Source organism: Rhinolophus ferrumequinum, chromosome 18 (genome assembly GCF_004115265.2).
Source record: "Rhinolophus ferrumequinum isolate MPI-CBG mRhiFer1 chromosome 18, mRhiFer1_v1.p, whole genome shotgun sequence".
Classification (NCBI taxonomy): Eukaryota; Metazoa; Chordata; class Mammalia; order Chiroptera; family Rhinolophidae; genus Rhinolophus; species Rhinolophus ferrumequinum.
Genome location: NC_046301.1, coordinates 50,418,756 through 50,440,483, shown reverse-complemented (window position 1 = coordinate 50,440,483; position 21,728 = coordinate 50,418,756). Strand labels below are relative to the sequence as shown.

General features: G+C 51.9%; 1 protein-coding gene across 8 annotated transcripts in view; it reads right to left on the bottom strand.

Annotated features, from left to right (window-relative positions):
• MYO9B (myosin IXB) overlaps positions 1-21,728 on the bottom strand; it is a 78,825-nt gene that overhangs the window by 13,567 nt on the left and 43,530 nt on the right. For 5 of the 8 annotated variants that reach the window (XM_033133756.1, XM_033133763.1, XM_033133759.1 and 2 more), the window contains exons 4-21: positions 21,611-21,673; positions 21,003-21,102; positions 20,646-20,746; positions 18,738-18,867; positions 17,705-17,794; positions 16,177-16,293; positions 15,705-15,839; positions 14,507-14,628; positions 12,318-12,459; positions 11,835-12,039; positions 11,198-11,276; positions 8,495-8,608; positions 7,095-7,134; positions 6,095-6,217; positions 5,124-5,204; positions 2,975-3,085; positions 1,347-1,469; positions 68-217 (exon numbers count right to left, since the gene is read on the bottom strand). In XM_033133756.1, coding sequence (XP_032989647.1) covers positions 68-217; positions 1,347-1,469; positions 2,975-3,085; positions 5,124-5,204; positions 6,095-6,217; positions 7,095-7,134; positions 8,495-8,608; positions 11,198-11,276; positions 11,835-12,039; positions 12,318-12,459; positions 14,507-14,628; positions 15,705-15,839; positions 16,177-16,293; positions 17,705-17,794; positions 18,738-18,867; positions 20,646-20,746; positions 21,003-21,102; positions 21,611-21,673 — 2,026 coding nt within the window. Of the gene's footprint in view, positions 1-67; positions 218-1,346; positions 1,470-2,974; positions 3,086-5,123; positions 5,205-6,094; positions 6,218-7,094; positions 7,135-8,494; positions 8,609-9,689; positions 9,705-9,991; positions 10,082-11,197; positions 11,277-11,834; positions 12,040-12,317; positions 12,460-14,506; positions 14,629-15,704; positions 15,840-16,176; positions 16,294-17,704; positions 17,795-18,737; positions 18,868-20,645; positions 20,747-21,002; positions 21,103-21,610; positions 21,674-21,728 lie in introns of all 8 variants that reach the window. The other 3 variants (XM_033133758.1, XM_033133760.1, XM_033133761.1) reach the window with 3 other exon arrangements.

Sequence of the window (21,728 nt, the reverse complement as noted above, 5' to 3'; positions counted from 1 at the left end):
CAGAGCGGGTGTTCAGGGGCCAGGCATGTGCCACTCCCACACCCCAGCCCATTGGCCCATGTGTTACCTGGATGGTGACAGCTGCCCGCCTCATCTGCAGGAAGTGCCGGCGTTCCAGCACCATCCGGAACCAGCTTTGCAGGAGTAGGATCTTTCGTACGACCTCCCGGTGCAGCGTCTCCTGCAGGGCCTGTCGCTCTGTCTCCTTCAGGAAAACCTGGTGGGCGCGGGCACAGGTGGGGTCAGCGAGGCCCCCAGAACCCCTGGGTCCAGGAGGTCTGCACAGCTAGCCTGGGAGTGAGTGAGACCAAGCTGGTGTGCTGACTGACCCGACCAAGGGGAGTGTTTCTTGAAATGTATTGAGATGCAATTTACATAACACAAAATTAACCATTTAAAGCGAACAACTCAGTGGCACTTAGAACATTCACAATGTTGTGCAATTACCACTTTTATCTAGTTCCAGAACGTTTCATCACCCCAAAAGGAAACCTTATCCCCATGAGCAGTTGCTCCCCATTCCTCCTCCCCCAGCCCTGGCAATCGCTAATCTGCTTTCTGTCTCTATGGATTTGCTTATTCTAGATTATTTCAACTAAATAGAATCATGCACTATGTGGCCTTTTGTGTCAGGCTTCTTTCACTCAGTGTAATGTTTTCAAGGTTCCTCAGTTAGTAGCGTGAATCAGGGCTGAATAATATTCCCGTGTGGATGGACCACATCTTATTCATCCATTCATCAGCCGAAGGACACTGGGTTGTTTCCACTGTTTGCCGATTGTGACTAGTGCTTCTACAAATATGCGTGTCAAAGATTTGTTTGAACACCTATTTTTAGTTGTTTTGGGTCTATACCTAGGAGTGGAATTGCTGGGTCACATGGGTAACTCTAATGTGTTGGGGAACCATGAAGGGATTTTTCACATCAGGTGAAGCCACAACAGGGATCTGACCTCGGCACCTGTTGGACAAGAAGCAAACAACACCCATCCAGAGGTGGGAGATGGTTTCTGGGGGGAAGATGAGTGAAGGAAACCTGCCAGGCATTACAAAGGTGACTGATTGGTCCATGAACACCCTGGGTCACGTGCTGAAAAATCGTCTTGTAGCCTGTGTGCTTGAGAAAATGAGAAATAGGCCTGATGCCTGAGCCCTGCCCCATGGGTGCACCCTCTGCCTTGCAGGAAGGAGTAACATGCCAGGCCCCAAGAAACGTACTTCCTTAGCAGAGCCCTTTATTTTTCAGCATGTGACTCAGGGCCTTGGGCCATGGGAAGACCCTGTCCTGTGTGCGACGGAAAGCAGGGTGTGGGTGTACAGCCACCCCGAGTGGTGGGAACGCTGACCTTAGTCTTTCCGATCTGGTAACTCCTTTTGTCGACATTCATCTTCTCCAGCAGGGCAGAGATGACCTCCCTGCAGGGCTGGGAGTTCTTGGGCAACAGCACCTGGAACTGCTCTGTGAAGTCCTGGGTGATTTCGACCGAGAAAGAGAGTCCAAGTGAGCATTTCCACCACTGACAGGGACACAAAGCTCTGGCAGTTCCCTCATCGCCCAGTTTCCGAAGCTGAAACTTGGTTTGATGTGAACGGTAGTGACGAAGCTAATACCTCAGACGTTTTGAAATAGTATAAGAAAGACTATCACAGATACAGAGCACTGGATCTTTCAGTCAATTGCTGAGTAGCTATCGTATTTCCCCCAAAATAAGCCCTAGCCAGACAATCAGCTCTAATGCGTCTTTTGGAGCAAACATTAATATAAGACCCGATCTTATATCATAGTAAAAGAAGACTGGATCTTATATATTAACGTTTGCTCCAAAAGACGCATTAGAGCTGATGGTCCAGCTAGATCTTATTTTCGGGGAAACACGAAAATAAAGGGGCCTGCTGGTGCTGGCATTGTTGGGGGGTACCCAGGAGATGAGACCACCCTTGGAGGGGCTTATAGCCTATGGCTCGTTAGAGGGCTGGACCATAGCTGGAAGCATGTGCCTTTTAAGTAAACAATTATGTCAAATTTTAAGAGCCAACCATTAGTAAACCCCACTAGCATGTTCTCTCTTTCCTGTAATTTTGCCTTTCCTATTTCCATTGAGGAAGATGGCATTTCCAGTCTGTGGATAAGAAAACAGGCACGCCGTGATGAAGCCACATCCTCAAAGACATTCGGATCAGCTTGAACAGGGACCAGGTGTCACCACCTTCGGCTAGGGGGCCAGTGCTCACTTAAGCACCAAATAGCTCAGAGTACAAGCCCAGGATGCTCAGCCTGGGCCATGCTGACCCCTGGGGACATGCAGTGAGGTCTGGAGACTTCTTGAGTTGTCACAACTCGGTTGGGGGGGAGGAGAGGGCGCATGTGCTACTGGCATTGACGGGGTGGAGGCCAGGGACGCTGCTCAACACCCTGCACAGTGCACAGGACAGTCCTGCCACAGAGACTCACTCAGCCCCCAGTGTCAACGGCAGCATGACTGAGAAACTGCTCTAGCAATTTGGTCTTCACCAAGCTGAGGTGACTCACAATCCCTTGTGTTTTGAGAATGCCCAGTGAGCCATTGCTGAGGTCACCGCCTCCCTGGGCCTCAGTTTCCGTATCAGGAAAACAGGAACCAGGACCTCCTTGCTACTGGTTGGCAGAATAAAAGTGATGGGTATCAAAAGTGTCTATCACAGAAAGTGCTCAGTAAAGGACAGAGCCGCGCGGGATCTGCTGGTGCAAATCCCTCTTCCGGCTTGGTTTCACACCTCTGTGTTGTTCAAGGATGGGCCTGGGCCCAGCCACCGCTTCAGAGGAAACTTGCCCCCTTTATGACAGAGAAAGATCCGGTACAAATGCCAGTGGTGCCGGGCAGAGAAGCCTTGGTGGAAACTAACCGTGTGGGTTCATGTGCCAGGGCCCTGCTCTCTCTGGCAGAGGGAGGGGGCTGGCCCTCCGGCCACAGGCAGCCACGTGTGTTCAGCCTACCTGGAAGGTGTACTTGGCGCTGTAACCCGACCTCCGGATCCTCACGGTTTCCAGCATGCCCGTGTAGCGCAGCTGCTGCAGCACCAGCTCCTCATCGAAGCACAGCTCTTTCTGCAATGGGATGTGAGTGGTCAGGGCAGGTGCCGGAGGCCTGACGCCGAAGCCTGTGGTCGGCTGGGGATGGGACGCTGTGGGACAAGGCCCTGCAGGGTTCCAGATATGGACACGGTTTGGACACACATGCGCCTCCTGGCTAGCCTGGGACTGTCCCCAGCACGGAGGCCGTGTGAACCTGAGCACCTGCCTTTCCTTGCTCCAGGCGCTCTTTTTAGAATAAAGAGATAAAGCTGGTGAGTAGCAGTGCTTAGGGCATTTGTCTTGTCTACAAAACTTGATCTGCTCTAATCCCTGGTGTCCAGGAGACACATGCCCCTCCTTCCCCGAATTCAAGACAACGTGCTACAGAGGTCTTCCCTAAGGGCCCTAATCCAAACTGTGCTGAACTCGTCATACTCTGGGCCAGGTGCTGGGCTAAGTACTAGGGATTCGAAGGAGAGGTCTGGAGGTGGGAGCCAGACACATGCATTAAGGGGGTGGATGCTGCCAGGGCCCCTGTGGGAGGTGTCACAGGAGAGGGGACCCCGAGCTGAGTGCTGAGGGCTGAGGAAGGCGGGGAAAGCTGAGTACAGGCCCAGAGAAGGACGGGAAGCTGATGGGGCTGACAGGGATATTGGGAGACGCCTGCTGCTGCGGGAGAGGGAGCAGGGGCTGGGAACGACGCTGGCTCAGGGGGCTTCAAACCCAAAGCTTGGGCCTGGCCTCCATGCTGGTTGGTGTTATTTTAGTGGATGGAAGGGAGGGAACGGCATGGTGGGGGGGTTGTCATGACGAGGCGGGGGTGCCTCTGGCATCTGGTGGGCTTTGAGGCCAAGGTTGCTGCTCAACAGCCTACAACGCACAGGACGGCCCGCTAAGGCAAAGAACCACCTGCTGGTACAGCCCCCGCCCAGGGCAGGTGTTGATGGAGCCGTTCCTGGGTTGCCAAAGCTGAAGTAAGCATCCCCAATAGACGAAGAGGGGCCATTCTGCTGCGGGATGAATACGGGGCATACACCTTGTCTGAGACACCACTGGGGGAACTGGAAGGCAGGAAGGGAGAGGAGGAGAGGGCAGAATTGGGGTCCTTGCTGAGAGGATGGAAGTCATGACACCTGGCAGGGAGAAGCTGGCTGTGGACGTTACCAGAATGTCCCAGGAGAGACAGAAAAACAGGAAGAGATGGGCGGCCGGATGGCTCAGTTGGTTAGAGCTCGAGCTCTGAACAACAGGGTTGCTAGTTCGATTCCCACATGGGACAGTGAGCTGCACCCTCCACAACTAGACTGAAGACAATGAGCTGCCGCTGAGCTGCTGGAGGGGCGGCCAGATGGTTAGAGCGCGAGCTCTCAACAAGGTTGCCGGTTCAATTCCCGCATGGAATGGTGGGCTGTGCCCCTTGCAACTAAGATTGAAAAAAATGGCAACTGGACTTGGAGCTGAGCTGGGCCCTCCACAACTAGATTAAAGGACAACAACTAGGAGCTGATGGGCCCTGGAGAAACACACTGTTCCCAAATAAAAACAAACAAACAAACAACCAAAAGAGTAGAGATACAGAATATGAGAGAACAGAACCACTAGGGTCTCCTGCTCAGGCGTCACTTGCACTGGAGAGGGAGTCCAGATCCCATACAGCCCCCTGTAAAATCCCAGTGGAACCCTGGGGCGCAAGAAGCCTGGCAGCTAGGGCTGAGGCTGCTGTTGGGGCTCTATTGGTGCTGTCTTTCCAGAATCTTCTGGATGAGCAGCAAGCTCTGAGCTCCTGCTGCACAACCTCCGCCCCTCCCTTCTGGTACATTCTGCACTGGCTGCTTTTGGGATTATCTGAAGGGCACATCTGACCCGTCCCTCCTTGAGCAAACCTCTGGTGCGCTTCCACGTTCCAGATGACGTGCTTGCTTGTGGCTGCCCTTGCTGCCTTCTGCCGACCCCCTTCCCCCACTTCCCCCGGCCAGCTATGGCACACCGTTTGTGAACACTCAGTTCCTCGAGGCCTTGCCTCCCACCAACCCTGCAGCCTTCACCTCCCTGAGATGTGGGACCCTCTTACCTTCTCAGCATTGGAGCGGATACAGCGGATAAAGAAGGGCTCTGCCTTCCCCAGCGCCTCGAGGAGCTTGTTAAGGGATGTCTGGGGAAAGAGAAAGAAGGTGCTCAGCTGGGACCCTCTCCAGCACCCCTTTTGGTGAGAGGGGATCCAGGTCACCCACCTACATCATGGTGGGAGGGGCGGGGGAGTTCTGTGCTGATATGGGACATGGGAGATTGCAGCAGCACGTTGTGACTTGGAGGCTGTACTACCCCAGGGAGCCCCTGAGGGGAGGTGTGGGGTCTCTGTGGCTAACAGCCACCATCTTCCTAGGGTCACCCAGCTCTGATCTTTGCCTCAGGTGGAAGGTGCGGGGGTGTGGGGGTGTGGAACCAGCTAAACTCCTGGGGATTTAAAACACGTGTTGCAGATGCCGTGATTTCGGTCTGTGCTCTGCTGTTCCCAAAAAGAATCTATGGGAACTCCTACATGAGGTAACAGCAAAAAAAAGCCTAAGTGGGAACAGAAGACTCTGATTGACGAGAGAGAGAAGGAATAAAAGACCTAACAGTGATGGTCAGCAGCTGTTGGACCCCCTAAAAAAAAAGTGTCCCCAAGTTTCCTGACAGCCAGGGAAAAAAACGGGAAACATGACCTAAAGACACAGCTTGGTGGTTACATTAAGTCACATGCTAACTTGTGATTTTTTTTTTTTAAACTTGGTGATTCTTAACCGGGGCGATTCTGTCTTCCCAGGAGCATCTGGCAGTATCTGGAGACATTGCCGTGACTGGAAGATGCTATGGGCACCTGGTGCGTGGGGAGGCCAGCCATGTTTAACATCCCACAATGCACAGGGTGGCTCCCCCCAGGGAGAATGAATGATCTGACCCCAACTGTCAAGCAGTGCTGGGTCAGGAACCCTGAGGTAGTGCTCAGCTGCCGAGGTCGGGTTTGTTTTGGCTGAGCCATGCGAGCGGCAGGCCACCCACCTGGAACTGAGCACTGATGCTTGGAGGTTTCTTCTTCTTGTGCAGATGCAGCAGAGACTTGGTGGTACGGTCGTGCAGGGTCATGCTGATGATGAGCTTTAGGGACTTGGAGTCCAGGAGGTTCTAGGACAGACACATGGGATCGATCGGGTCTGCCCTCCTGAGGCCCCAATGGGAGGCATTGATACCGGAACCAGGATAAGGCCCCCGGGGGTAGCAGCTTTTAGGATCGGTCTCAGGACTGTGCTTTACAGATGACACTGGCTTCGGGAGGGCTGATTACAGCCTCCTTCGTGGCCTGAGTGCCTGGAAGGCCAGGGCCATGGAGCATAGCCTTCCCTCTGTGCAGCCCAAGGAGTGCTGACCCTTACTATTGGCCAATGAGAGGGACCTGTACTGGCCCCTCTGCCGACCAGACTGGAGTCTGCTCTTATTCTTCTATAAACTTCATAATCCGTCCGCATGCTGTCCATGGAGATGAGACAGAATACCTGGGTGCACGTTACCCATGGCCGGCTGCTGGGGTCTTGGCTGCCCTTTGGCTGAAGGACCTCCTCTCCCTGAACACCCATGATGTGCTGCAACCCCTGGAGGTGGCTTGTCGATAGACCCCCGATGTGGGGTAGGACAGAAGGGTCTGCTGCCTCTGAGCAGATAAGCTCTGTGGTACTGTGCATGCTCCGGGGCTCTCCGTGGACCAGGCTGAGCCCACCTCCTTGCTTAGTCCTTCCCCTGCCCCCTCTTAGGGTTCTCCTGGGAGCTCTCCTCTACCTCACTTTTGCAAATTCTGCTCCTAAGAAACCCAAAGAAAGACAACTCCAAATCATCTCCAACAGGAGATTGGGGCGGGGGGGGGATTGGGGGAGAAGAGGAAGGAAGTAAAGAAGCCAGAGACGTTAAACCACCCCCTCCTTGCCCCCGTTTTCCAGAAACGACTTGAGCCAGGAGCTCTAAGACAGGCGAAAGCAAGGCGGCATTAGATGGTGTCGCGTGTGTTTACCTTTGGAATGATCTGCTTTTGTTTGGTACCTTTACTTTTCCTGTCAAAATATTAAAAATGGTTTTGTGAACAGAAGGAACACAGGGTCTGGATCCAGGTTAGTTCAGCAAGCCGCGCCTGGCGGGTTAGACGGAGCGAGAGCAGAGAGCGGAGAGTCGAGAAGCACAAGTGCAACGAGGCCGCCACTGCTGCCTCTCCAAGGACCCGGCGGGGTGCTTCTGCTACGGTCTGTGCACACTGGCTTCCCCAGGTGACAGGAGCATCTGGTCTGGGAGCCACCTGGATGTCCAGGGAGCAAAAGGGTAACCTGGTAACCTACATGGCAGAACATGCATCTGCACCAGACCAGGAGGGGGGGAGCCGACAGACTTCACAAAATGATGGGGATACCCTGAGTAGAGCTTTGAGGGACTGCAAGAGGTTCCAACACCTATGAGGTGTCCCAGCTCTATCTGCTACATGTTGGCAAACCTGAAGCAGGCCCAGAGCCCCACTGGACATCCTGGTAGCAGGGCAGAGGTCTGCCCTGAAAAAAATGGAAACGGGGCCTGAGTAGGAGTGCTTTTTGGACTTGCACTGGAGCAAAGTTAAAAATGAAAGCTGATCTTTTGCCCGAGGAACGGGGGACGGCCCCCACACTCTGACACTTGATAGAAACAAAAGAAAAACTTTTAAAATTACAGCTTGGCACACTTTTAAGACCAGATGGAGACAGGGCCCCTCAGATCTGCAGAATGCGTGGCTGTGAGTTTCTGCACGTGTCAGGTTTCATCTTAATCCCCATGGGGTGGAGTAAGGCCTAATAAAAATGAATTTGGAAACTGGCTCCCTTGTGGCTACAAGCTGTGCCCTCGGCCAGCCCTGAGTGTCTGCCTGGTGCTGTAGGTAGGAAAATCATCACCCCTGCTTTGCAGATGGAAGACAAATGCTTGGCGCACACAGGCCACAGGGTGAGTGAGCAGGAGGGAGTCTGGGTCCAAATCCAGTTTATGTGGCATCTGGGCACTTCCTACCATATCATGCCACCGTCCACACAAAGCAGGGCCACAAAAATCACAGGCCCTACTTCCGATGGTTTCTTTAGGAGCTCACAGGGGAAAGGGAGAGAAGGAAGCAAGCCTTGCTCTGCAGGTTTGGGGGTAGAGAATTAGACACTTCATGGGAGGTGCATTCCTGCGAAGCTGTGCTGGGCACTGGGGAGCTGGCGGGGATTTGGGCCACAGCGCAGACACCGGGGCAGGCGTATTACAAGGGCCATTGAGTGACGGCTGGTGTGAGGACAAAACCGCAAGACAGAGCACAGCGTTTATAGCAGCTGATTCAGCGGGTTACTTGTCCAGGGAGCAGGGGAGGCGGTCGTTGCACTTGTGGGGGGGCATCCGCAGCCTTGGGGGACTCACAGGATGAAGGTGCGGGGTTTCTGGAGCCGATTGAGGGATTGGAGAAGCCTACGGGGGTCGTCACCCTGCCAGGGCAATCCTTTGATGGTCTTGATGATTTGGTCATGCAAATCTCTGAGAGTGAAGGGGTGGGGGGGGGCGCCGTGAGAGAGGAGACAGAGTTAGAGCAGTGGACCCTCCACCTCGAGGTCCCTGGCTCGGTCGGGACTGTCCCCAGGCCACTGGAGCTGAAACATGCAGCTTGGGAAGCCTACTCACCACTGCCTATTCCTCCTGCACAAATATAAGGTGGGGGTTTGGCTAGAAGTGGCCCCCATCCCAAGGAGGCTTCCCCTCCTCGGGGGCAGTGGGGGTCACTTCGGGCCAAAGGGATATTGCAACATGGTTTTTAAGATCACTGAAAAAGGCCTCATGTTGAAGAGCCTTTTGGAATCTGTGAAAAGCATCAAGGGGCTGCTGAAAATAGAAAGTGGAGGGGGGTGGTCGGTCTCTGTGGGAAGCAGATTAGTTTCTCTTGATGATTCTGTGGCCACATGTCAGCCTCCTTGTTGGCTTCAAGAAATGCCTTGGGAGGAATAAATTGAAATTCACACAGGGATTCCTAACAGGGGCAATGCTGTCCCTCCCTCCCCCCGCCCCACTAGGAGACATTTGGTTGTCACGAGTGGGGGAGCGGTGGGGGGCGTGCTATTGGCATCTGGTGGATGGAGGCCGGGGAAGCTCTTTAACCTACTATGGTGCTCGTGACGGCCCCCACCCGAGTGACAGGCACAGAGCTGAGGGTTTGGAAACCGGGCTGAAGGAGATCTTAAGAGTTTAAACTTATCCTTTGTTTTGTTCAATGACTGCGGGTTCAGGTTCAGGTCTGAGAGTACGTTCTAGGTCCAAACGCTGGCACCAATGTGTGACAATGAGAATGGCTTAAGAGGCAAAAATCGAATGCTCTGAAAATGGGTATTTGTGAAGGCTGTCTAGATGACAAATGTCTTTGTTAGAACTTTGGGAAGTGAGGAAGCAATGACTGCAGGATGAAGATGGGAGATTCAGGTTTTTTCGTTTCGTTTTTGTTTGAAATTCCTCATTCCAGTTATTTCAAATGCATGTTTAAGCTCTGGGCAGTTGGCCTGGAAAGACCCCGACCGGCAGCCCCTCGTGTGTTCCATGCACCATGCCTGGGCCTGACGGCCATACTTACCTCTGTTCCCTCGCCCTCCAGGGAGGCACGGAGAGCAAAGACAACAGAGTGGTCACATTTACCTCCACATCCTGAGCAGTCAAGGCAGCGGCCAGGGCTCTGGACAAGGCCCATGTGTGGCTTCTGACCATAGCCCCCTAACTTCGCCAAATGTGGCGAGAGCGCCCCCTGCAGGCCCCGGCGCTCCCTGGCTCCCGAATCCCCTCTCTCCTGGCCCTGGACGCTGCGCTGAGCGCCTTGGGACACCAGCTCCTCTGTTGTGCCTCCCTGGTCTTGGGTTCGAAGGCCCTCGCTCTACTTACTTCTTGCTTTCATAGAAAGCAAAGATGTCCTCAAAAGCGTTAATATCGAACTCCTCAGACCCGTCAACTGAGAAATCTAGCATTGAGCAGCTGTAAGGGAGAATCTGTATAAACTAAATGTGTTCCTGGGGTGGGAAACACAGTCCGGGGGGGCAGGAGCCACAGCCCAGCCCAGGGGCCACGCCCCAGGGAGACTGACATTGCTTCAGCAACTGCTGGTCAGGGGCCACCTTTCAGTCTTTGCAGGAAAAAAACAAAAAACAAAAAAACCGACAAGCAAATGGGAGGGACGCATTTTTTTCTCCTGCCCCCTTTTGGATGAAAAAGCCTATTTAAAAACGCCCCTTTTCAAAGGCAGGAAAATGAGACACTGTGCTTTCAGACAAATGACGTTCAGTCACTTACCCAGGTGCTAGTTCTACCTTTATACACACACTTGCATCTCTCGAAGAAGTTTTTATTACAAAGGTCACAAAAATAACTTTTTCGTGTTTGAAAATTTAGTGACTCGCTTGCTCCTTGGGGATTTGAGTCTTGAGAAAAAAAGTCAGGGACTTGGTTACTTCCAGGGCCTTGGCCCATGCTGCCCCCACTGCTAGCATACCCAGCCTGCTCTGTCTGCCTCACCTGGTCCCTCCTCTGGCTTTGGCGTTGCTCAGATGCCAGTCTGGTGTGGCCTTTTCCACCCCACCCTCCTGGGAGCACGTGCCCGCTCACTTTTACACGCAGTACAAATCGGAGCATGTGAAGGGCCCTCGGTCATTGCTAAGTGGCCACAGAACACCCCATGTCATCTCATGTGCAACGAGGGGGTGCTGGCATTTCTGACTGTGAATGAAGTATCTTAGCAGATCTGCTTTTGGGAATGCCTGCCCAGGCTGCGGGAGGAAGTGCTTTTAAATCAAGCCTGTCACTCTGTGGGACCAGCGGCCCCTTTGGCTCCACCCACCCCAGCCATGAAAAGGATCCTTTGTAAACTGAGCCACCCTAAATCTTCCTAAAGCAGACAACACACCAAGGGAGGCCTGCCTTTCTCAGCGCAGAAAAGTGGCAGCCAGATGTTGTTTGCTTCTGGGTCTCTTCGGTTCAAGCGGCTGCTGTGTAAGGTCAACCCCAACCTGGGTTTAGTGTGTGGGGTTTCCGGCCCTGTTTTAAACAATGCTCTGCCTACTGGCTTCAGTTGGGACAAATCAAGGTCTTGCTCACCGGTACAGCTTTTCCGATGGGGTGCTACCTCCTCTCTGCAGCTCTCCCAGGAGACTTCGGGGACCCGGGCTGCCCAGACCTGCCAGGGACACAGATAAGATGGAGTTGGGGGGCTCAGGGTCGCCTGCAGTTCGAAGGCCTCTGTCTCTTCCAGGTGGCTGTGATCTTGACTTGAACCCACCTTAAAAAAACAGCCTGATACTCAAATGCGGGTAGAGCAGGGAACTGTGAAATTTCTGATACCCAAACAGCACCATTTATTCCTACTTCTCATAAAGGTCTTATTCTTTTGGTCCTCCTTTTCATCAATGCCCATCATAAAATAATGCTCACAGCATTATTGTCTGAATGCTGTTGTCTGAAGCCCAGGGGCCCTGAGAGAGCCACTTAGCCCTTTTGGACCCCAGGTTGTCACAGACAAACGCAGACACGACTTCCTGCCTTGTAAGGGGGACGAGGTTAAATTATACACCTGGTAGAGTTTCTGTTTGGGACGATAAAGGAGTTCTGGAACTAGGCGGAAGTGGTGGCTACACAGCATTATGAATGCACTAAATGCCACTGAAAGGTGCACTTCAAAATGGACTGCGAGTGTCCCCCTCTCGAAGGTGATATGCCCCCTGCCCTTTGCCTCTACCTGCAGCCTTCTCAGCCCTCTCGGCCCTCAGGCGGCCGGCCTCCCGGAGCACGGCCATGGCCCGGATGGCTGCCCGGAGCACAGCCCAGCGGAACACGGCCACCGGGTCCATGCCAATGAGCTCCCGCACGTAGGAGCTGTCACTGCTCCGCAGAAGGGCCACAATGTCTGGCCGCATGTAGTCCATGTTCTTCTCCCGGAAGTCCTGGTGGGGAAAGAGGTGGGAGGGTGTCACTCGATGCCAGCACACAAAGGGCTGGTGGTGGGGCAGGGCCCACTGCGACAACAGAGAGTGGTTCCCGCCTGTGGAGCTGGAGATTCAGGGCCAGGGATTCGGGACTGGGGATTCACGGCTGAGTCGGAGCACCCTAGCACCTCTCCCAGCACAACCGATAAAGGGGATGGACTGACCAAGTACCAGAGGGAAGGGGCTTCCACATCACCCGTGTGATCCCTTTCCTGCCTCCGGGGCCTGACGCATACCTTGATCTGGTATTTCACCTTCCCTGCGAAGTGTTGAATGATGAACGCAGGCTCCATGACGGGGGTGCCCAGGAAGTACCTGTTGTCCTCGTGCTGCTGTTTGAACTTGGCCAGCAGGGTCTGGCTCGTGGCGTGGGGGAAGCTGGAAAGAGGATTCGAAATAGTTAGCTGCAAAAACAGCGGCTGATCACCTGCTCTGCAGGGTAGGTTGCAGGCCCTCCACTGCAACGGTGGGCAAGCGGAGCTCAGGCTGCTCTGGGCGGTGAGGCTGAGGGCCGGGAACCTGCCGTCTGGTATAAACGGGCCAAGAGCGAAGGGACGCATTCAGGGCTGAGGAGCAAGCCCAGTGTGGGAAGAGCGGTAAGACTAGGATCGGGGCCCACCATGGTCAGCTCCCAGGAACAATCCCAGGACGGGGAGACTTCTGACCTCGGATCTGTCTATACCTGGATGCTGTGTCTTGGAGCGGGTCTTGCCCGGGCTCCCCTGTTAGAGGGAGGAGTGTAGGGGCAGAATAAGGCAGCCATTGTACCTGGCTGTTTCTGCCTCCCAGGAAGGATATGTCACAGCCTGCTTTGGCACACTCTGCCTGTGCCCAGCCTCGCCACAAACACAGCAGTGCGACATGTCTCTGAATCCCCAATGCCCACGGCTTAATGGGGGTGGGGGCCAAGGGGGAGATCCTGTAGCTATGAAGCACATCGTTTCCCTGGTAGGGGAAAGGGTGTGGAGAGTTGAGGGACCTGCTTACGTGGTCGTCAGGATAAATAACATTTTAACGAACTATTTTAGAAAATCTAAATCGATGGAGAAAAAAAATCCACGATGAATCAAAATGGCCAGATATTAAACAAAGACTATTCCAACCCTGCTGGGCCTGGCCCTGCCTTGCACGCCTCCCCCAGATACGGCTCTGGGAGTTTCCTGGGAGTGACAATTTAGTCCTTCCTCATGCCCTGCCCTTTCTCTTGTCTGAAAGTTCTCTCTCTGGATTCTGGTGTGAACGGACCTGTCTGTCCCCACGCTGGATGAGGACCTGGTGTGAGGCGGGAGGTGAGCCTAATTACCCCCGTCTCTTGTACAAGGACCTCAGCACGCAAAGGCCCAAAAAAGAAGTGTTAATTAAAAAGCGTGTCCTGATACCCGAAAGCTGGGAATGTGACCATAGTTAGAAATAGGGTCTTTGTAGATGTAGTCAACTTAAAATGAGGTCACGGAGGGTGGGCAATAGGACTGGGCTTTTTGTGAGAAGACAGAGACAGAGCGAAGAAGAGATGCTGACAGGATCAGAAAGGCAGAGACGGGTGATGCAGCTACAAGCCAAGGACACCTGGGGCTGCTAGAAGCTGAAGAGGCAAAAAGGATCCTCCCCAAGAGCCTTTGGAGGGAGTGTGGTCCTGCCGACACCTTGATTTCAGCCCACTGATACTGATTTTGGATTTCTGGCCTCTAGAACCCTGAGAGAATACATTTCTGTTGTTTTACGCCTCCCCCCGTTGTGGGCATTTCTTACAGCAGCCGCGGGAAACTAATTCAGTAAGTGAAATTTAGTGACTGCGATTCCACGATTCCAGTGACTACAGGTGCAGGACCAAGCACGAGGCACCATTCCAGCCTTCACCGTGGCCTACAGGCAAGGGATGCCAGGCTTGGCAGAGAGTCCGATGTCTGGACCCGATACCATGTGCTGCCCTTTGCAAAGAGGCACCAACTGGGTTCCCAGTTTCTAGACTCAGGTCCCACAATCCTCTTCCAAGAACTCTGGGGCGGGTGTGTTTCAGAATTCAGTTATTGCATGTGTTCCTACTGTGTTTACCCGAAAATAAGACCTAGCCGGACAATCAGCTCTAATGCGTCCTTTGGAGCAAACATTAATATAAGACCCGGTCTTATTTTACTATAATATAAGACCGGGTCTCATCTAACATAAGACTGGATCTTATATTAATGTTTGCTCCAAAAAACGCATTACAGCTGATTGTCCAGCTAGGTCTTATTTTTGGGGAAACACGGTATTTCCATGGTGAATGGTACATGTATTTGGCAAATGGGAGGGCAGGATTGCTGGCCAAGTGAGTCTGAGAAACTCGTAAGTTCTCAGGATGTGTGCTTTTTGGGTAAGGCTCTGAGTGCTGCAGAACCGGACTAAGCGCGCGGGTTTGTGGATGCACAAGGCCGTGGACACTCACTTGCTCTCTTCGTCCAGCAGATAGAAGAGGCCGGTGGGCTTCTTGCTGATCAGATGGATGCAGCCAATGTTGTCTGTGTAGTCAATGTTGTGCCACGAGATCCCTTCACTCTGGTACTCCTCCTGCATGGTCGGGGGGATAGCAAACCAATTCATTATTTCATGACTGTTCATGTCTACATAGCACATGTTACATATAAACAGGTTATGCTTAGTATGCACAGACATATTTATATATAGACATGTAAATAACAGAAAAGGGATTATATTAATAGAAGTGCATTAATTAAGATTATTATATAAGTTAATAGTTAGCAACATGGAACATTCTTGAACATCTATCATAGCAAGGTGCTTAAAATCACACTTAAAGTCACCCAAGGGTCAACAAACTTTCTCTGTAAAGGGCCAGATTGTAAATATGTTAGGCATTAAAAGCTAGATGGTGTCCTGTCACAATTACTCAGTTCTGCTGCTGTAGCTTGAAAGCAGCCATGGATGTTATGTTAAAAAAAAGGAGGTGTGTCCATGTGCTAATAAAGCTTTATTTATAAAAACAGGCAGAGGGGCCAGATTTGACCCCTGGACCCCCACTCTGGAACTGCAATATGTATAATAGCTATTCAATGTATGAGACCTACATAACTTCAAATTTTAAAATGTAAAACGAAACAGGTGAAGATAATAATATACTTAATTTAATCCTCTACTCAAATCTTTGCAATTCACTGTATATTTTGCTCTTCCCAACTCAATTTGGATTGACAACAGCCAGAAAATATAACAGTAAAGTCAGCTAAATATTTATATAATCCCATCAGTTCTTTTTCCTGTCAGAGTCATCAACATGAAGGGTAACACATTAGTAAAGATTTAGTAGTATTTCGTAGTGAAAAGACACATAATATAGATTATCAATATCATTGACCAAAGAAAATCCTTACAAGGAAATTCCGTTTCTCTCCCGTGAAGGGACTTTTATGTTTGAGCAGAGAGAAGATGCAAAATTGACCTGTGGCTGAAAACATCCCCAATAATTTGCCTCATCCTGGGCTGGGTGGGAGTTTCCTGGACTTTCCCTTTTTGCAGAGCAAAATTCTGGGGCAGGTTTGCTGACAAACTGGACCCCCAGGGAGATCCCGATTCTAGCTCATCCTGTCCTCCCTTGGGCTAGAAGGGTGACGATGGCATTTCCTTACCTGCTCTAGCTTGAAAATGTGCTGGTTAAAGTAATACTGGAGCTGCTCGTTGGCATAGTTGATGCAGAACTGTTCAAAACTGTTCCTCTCGAAGTCCTCAAACCCGAAGATGTCAAGGACCCCAATGGACAAGCACTGGGGAGACAGAGAAAACAGGTGTTATGGTGGGTCCTCCCGTGGGAACACTTCTTTGGTCGTGAGGGCCCTGCACCTGGCTGAACGCTCTGCTGTCACTGCATTGGAACCTGTAATATTTGAACAGGAGCCCCGTGTTCTCATTTTGTGCTGGGTCCTGAGAATTGTACCCTGTCCTGTCCTATTCCCTGGGCTGGGAGGCACTGGCCTCTTGCCTGGCACTGGCTGCATCTGCCTGGGCTCCCGACGGCACAGGCCATGCATCCACCTGTGTGGCACTAAGGGCACAGTCTCTCCGGGCCCAGCGTGGCGGACGTGGCGGGTATGAGGCACTCACCGAGACGGACTCTTCCATGTCTTTCTTATTGAGGAGGGCATGGTTGATGCGTAGCACAATCCAGTCGAACAGGGCGCTGTACAGAGACTTGGCCATGGAGTCACGGGCGGTGATGGCCTGTGGGCACAGAACGGGTGTCACACCTCAGCAAGGTAGCCCTCGCCCTGCACCACCCCACGGTCAGCACACAGGCGCAGTCGCGGCAGGGGCTTTAAACACCCGACTCATCTGACATGCTCCTTCTCAGGTTGCACTCCATCCTGTCAGCTGGGATGCCCTTGTACACCGAAGCAGGAGCCGCGAAACCCTGACCCAGCGGCCTGGGGTTCAGCCAAGTCTTTCTCACATGCCAGCTCACTTCTCAGAGCCACGGGGGGCTGATGAGGCTGGGACACACGCTCAGGGAGGGCACCAGGCTTGCCCATGTGGGAACACTCGCCAGGAGGCCGAGCTGGGTTCTAAACCGGCCCCTTGCTGTTCTGGAAGCACCACGGGGCCAACAGCATAAAAGCAGTAATGGCTTTAACAATTTTTTAAAAGGCTCGTGGAGGTCCAGTTTACATGTAAGAAAGTCTTCCTTTCTATGTGCTCAGATCTAAATTATGAAAACATACTCAGTCACAATCAAGATCCAGAACACACCCCTCTGGTGTTGCCTTTCCCGGGAAATCGTGGAAAAGGAGGCATGAGGGATGCAGCCCCATGCCCCAGGTCTTTCATTTAGTACGGCACCTCTGGGGGGCAGCCATGCTGCTGGGCCTCAGGGGTCCTTCAGCAACTTTCACGTAACAGTGTAGGGTGCCTTTGCCTCTGAGGGCTTAGGTTGTCCATGGTGCCTGTTTGAGATGCCCAAGCAACTTCCACCAGCAGCTAAAAATCCCCCCGTGGCTAGGTACTTTCCTGCTGCTGTCCATACTTTAAGTTGCAATCACACTGATCCTGAGATATAAAATGCATGAAAAACACACCACAAACATCCAGGTTGGGGCACAGGCCACAGAGAGGCACCTTATCAAGATTTAGTGACCCACATAGGGTTTGTAAAGGTCAGGCTATAGCTCTGGATTGACAAACTTTTTCTGGAAAGGGCCAGAGAGTCAACATTCTCAGCTTTGCGGGCCAGATGGTCTCTGTTGCAACTACTCAGCTCTGTGTTATTGCAGGAAAGCATCATGTAAATGAATAGGTATGGCTGCGTGTCAATAAAACTTTATTTACAAAAGCAGGTGGTGGGCTAGATTTGGCCTGTGGGTTGCGGATCTCACTTCCTCTGCTGGTGAGAACCAGCACGCCCGTGGAGCAGCCGGGAACAAAGAGATGAACACCTGTGGTCCAAGTTCTGACTCTTAGGCTGCCATTTGCTGTCTACGCTGGTTTGTGCTGAGCTTGAGCTCACGCGAGAACCAGAGGCACCATGAGGGTTCTCCTCTGTCACTTTTGGGGCAGGAAAAAGACCACCCGTGCTGGGACCTCCCTCCACTTGTGTTGTGGGGCCTGGCACCTTGCGAAAGCCCAGGGCAGTGCTCACCTCGCTGAGACTGTAGGGAAGGATGAGTTTGTCATTGGCAGTCACTGTTTTTCTTTTGGTCAGAACCTCCACCAAGATTTCTCGCTTCACCTGTTTCAAGGTAAAGGAGGAAGATGAGGAGGAAGGGTGACAAACGTGTCCAGTGAGTTCAGATGTCATTGAGACAAGGCCTGAAGCCCAAGGAAGGCAGAAGAACCTCCCAGTGGCAACGCCAGGAAGTGGGCCCAAAGCCCACCCTCAGGGCTGCCAACCACAATGTTGCTACGCTTAGTGCATTTCAGAACGATCAAACCTTGGGGCTTGCTCAATGCCCACGGCTCACAGCCCTGGGTGTACGGTTGCACAGGCCTGGTTACCTGCATGTATAGCTGTTTCCAGCCTGTGTGCAGGGGCCAGGGAAGTGCTTTCCCTCCTCACACAAGCCAGTGGCGGTCAAGAGTAGGGGCAGGGGAAGCTGTTCAAATTTCCCAGCAGGTGTGCTCACTCCTAGCATGAACACAACAGAAGCTGGGGCTCCTTCTTTAAGAAGAGCCACAGGTGGAATGCATGCTTAGAAAACAGAAAGACTGAGGGCAGGGCTTCTTAGCTTTGGCACCACTGCATTTTGGGGCTGAGTCATTCTTTGCTGTGGTGGCCTGTCCTGTGCATTGTATGATGCCAAGCAACATCCCTGGCCACCACCCACTAGCTAGTAGACCCTGAAGTGGTGACAACCAAAAATGCCTCCAGACATTGCCCTTGGGGTTAAGAACCAGTGGACAAGGATGGCAGGTCCAATGAGAAGAGGACCTCACTGATCAAACTATGGTTTTAAAGAGCCTTTCACATGAGGGGCTGAGGCGGGAGGCGTCCTTGCCTAGGAGGCTGTCCCTCAGAAATGAGGAAGGGCTGTAGCAGAGATGGTGGGGAGGAAGCAGGCGCAGGCCCCAGTTTACAGAAGCTCGGCCAATGCAGGAAGTTCTGGATCCTCTGAGGCCATCGGCCCTGAGGCGGCCCAGCATGTTCCACGGCAGCTGAGGACAGGAAGTGTTACCTTCAGGAGCTGTGACAGGGTGTCCAGCACCTCGGGGGGCCCGACCTCCAGACCTTCGTCTCGGCCCGTGGCTCTCTTCTTGTACGTGACGTTGCCCAGGTACAGGATGGCTGAGAGGACAGAAAAAATCCTGGGAGAGAAAAGGAGACTCAGTTGGGGTGGTTTCCACAATGGAGAGACGGCAGAAGCTTCCAGACAACTAGGCTGAATTCATAACACCATTTTTGTTTTTTAAACTTTGATTTATTTAAGTGTGTTTTTCCAGGACCCATCATCTCCAACTCAAGTCGTTTCAATTTAATTGTGGAAGGTGCAGCTCCCAGTGGCCCATGTGGGGATCGAACCGGCAACCTTGTTGTTAAAGAACACCGCGCTCTAATCAACTGAGCTAACTGGCCGCCTCCTATAACACCATTAAATTCTAGTCAGAACACACGAAACTTGAAAAACGTCAAATCCCTCTGTCGGAGACTCTCTCTGTGGAATGTGACTTGATAGAGATCTCTATTTTATTTTTGGTAAGGGGGGAGCTTAATTTGTTTTTCTTATAGAGCATAATAAGCACATGCCAAAAAACACACAATTCCCAAGTTTAGAGACAAATTGTCACAAAAGGCACAGATCTCCGTAAACTAGCACTCAGACCAAGGAACAGAACATTTCAGGCCGTGGAACCACCCAGTCCTACAGAGGAACTGCTGTCCTGATGTCTGACATTGTCCGTGACCTTGATATCCATGAAATTATATGTACTTGCATCTGGCCTGTCACTGAATACCTGGCATGTATTACTGCACACAGACTCGGCTTGTTCATTCCCAGTGTCACAGACAAGCGTATCTCAGCCTAGCACTGCTGGCACCTTGGGCTGGATTATTCTTTGCTGGGGTGGGGGTGGGTGGGTGTCCTGGGCACTGTGTGATGTTGAACAGCGTCCACTCACCCTGCCGCCCACACACATGTAATGTGACAACCAAAAATGTCCTCAGACAAGGCAGAACCCTCCCCAACTCCCTCATGAGAACCGCTGCTGTGTATAGAGTATTTTTGTACGGCCTCTGAACTAAGTTTTGTTTTTTTTAAAGGGTCATTAAAAAGACAAATTGAAATGCAGAGAAGAACATGCAACAGAGACCCTATGGAGCACGAGGTTGAAAATATTTACTATCTGGCCCTCTCCAAGAAGTTTGCTGACCCCTGCACGATTTGTTTGTTTATTTAATCTCCTGTTGGTGGGCATCTGGGGGTGTTTCCAGGCTTTGGGTCTGTAATAAAGGAGGCTGCTGTATGCATTTGTGTGCGTGTCACTGGGTGAGCAAATGTATGTGTTTTGTTGTGTACCCACAGCTGTAGTGGAAACCACCAAATGGTTTTCCCAAGGGGTTGGCCTGATGTGCACCCTCTCAGCAGTGTGCACGTGTTCTTGTTGGAATTTTGGCTAAACAGGCAGGTGTGGTTTTCTTTTTTTTGTTTTTTTGTTTTTTTAAGGCGAGCGCAGCTCACACTGGCCCGTGCGGGAATCTAACCAGCAACCTTGATGTTATTAGCACCAAGCTCTCACCAACTTAGCTAACTGGCCATCCCCACGTGTGGTTTTCAAAAATTAAGCAAAAAATGTCAATGGGGGGTAAATTACGCATCGTATAAAATGTGCCATCGTAACCATTATTAAGTGTTAAGTTCTGTATGTTCCATACATAACATTGTTGGGCAAAAAAAACCCCTGTGGTTTTAACTGGCATCTCCTAATGACTGACGATGAGAGTCCCTTTCCACGTGCTTATCGTCACTGAGCTACCTTCGTTAGAGAAGCTCTTACTGGGGTGTCGGTCAGATCTTAGAGAGTGACCGGTAAGATCTGGGGGTGCCCATGTGGGAGATGGCAGGATGGCTGGCTAGCCCACTTACTGCTTCTTGGTGGCAGGGAGGAAGCCCACCATTTCCATGGCCTGCTTGAGTCTTTCGAAGTCATGCTTCAGATCTTCTCCGTCTTCAATCTTCAAGTTATGCTGAAAAACAAAGTCAGCAACACGCTGGGTATTTCTGGGCCAGGGAGGGTGGCATGTGAGAATGATTTTGGCTGGAACCGATGGGGCAGGGCGCAGGACATGGGGAATGAATGGGCTCCTTTATGCGGCCTCCTTTGGGCCTCTTTGGAGTTGGTCTGGGGCCGGAGGGGCCAAGGCAGGGGCCTCTGACCTCCGGCAGCATGTAAACAGCCCGAGGGAAACAGAGGTGGTGTTTGTGGCTGGCTGGGCTGTTTACCTGGTTGAGGTAGAAATAATCTTCAGGCTGCTTGAGCTGAAATTCTTGTCGCTCTTCCTTGCTGACGCCAAGTAACAAATAATAAAACACGTGGTAATTCCTGTGAGTCAAAATTAGGGAAAAAAAGTCATTTTTGGAGGCCAAACAGCTACTCTTCAAACCACTACTAATATTGCTTTGGAGACCACACAAGGGAGGAAAAAGCTCCTCAAGTATGTACAAATTTGAGACAATAAGTCAATTCTTATTATGTCTTAAACCCTCCCACCTCCCAAAACATGGGCTTCTCCCATCAGATTTTCCAGTCAGATTTCTCAGGGGGTGGGGTGGTGGGTGGGTATATGTCTCGCTCATTGGTCAATCAGAGATGCCTCTAATCTAACCCCATTTTGGCAGAAATCTGAGCACCTACTCCAGGTAAAAGCCTCAGGGAGATACAAAAATAAACATAAAATGGTGCCTTAGCCTCACAAAGCTTGGGGCCAGGCCCCGCTCCCAGGAGAGCTATGCCATGGCTCCCTGGGAAAGTTCCTCCATCTCAGAATGCCCGTTTCTCTCCTCCGTAGGGAAGGCAGATGTCGGGGCTCACCGAGGGTATCTCCTCCTACCTCTCATCCTTCTCCTGAGAGACCAGGCGAGACTTTTCAAGCAGGTACTTTTCAACAACAGCTCTGTCATTAAAGAAAAAAGAAGGGATAAAGCATTACATTTGAATACTGTTTCCTT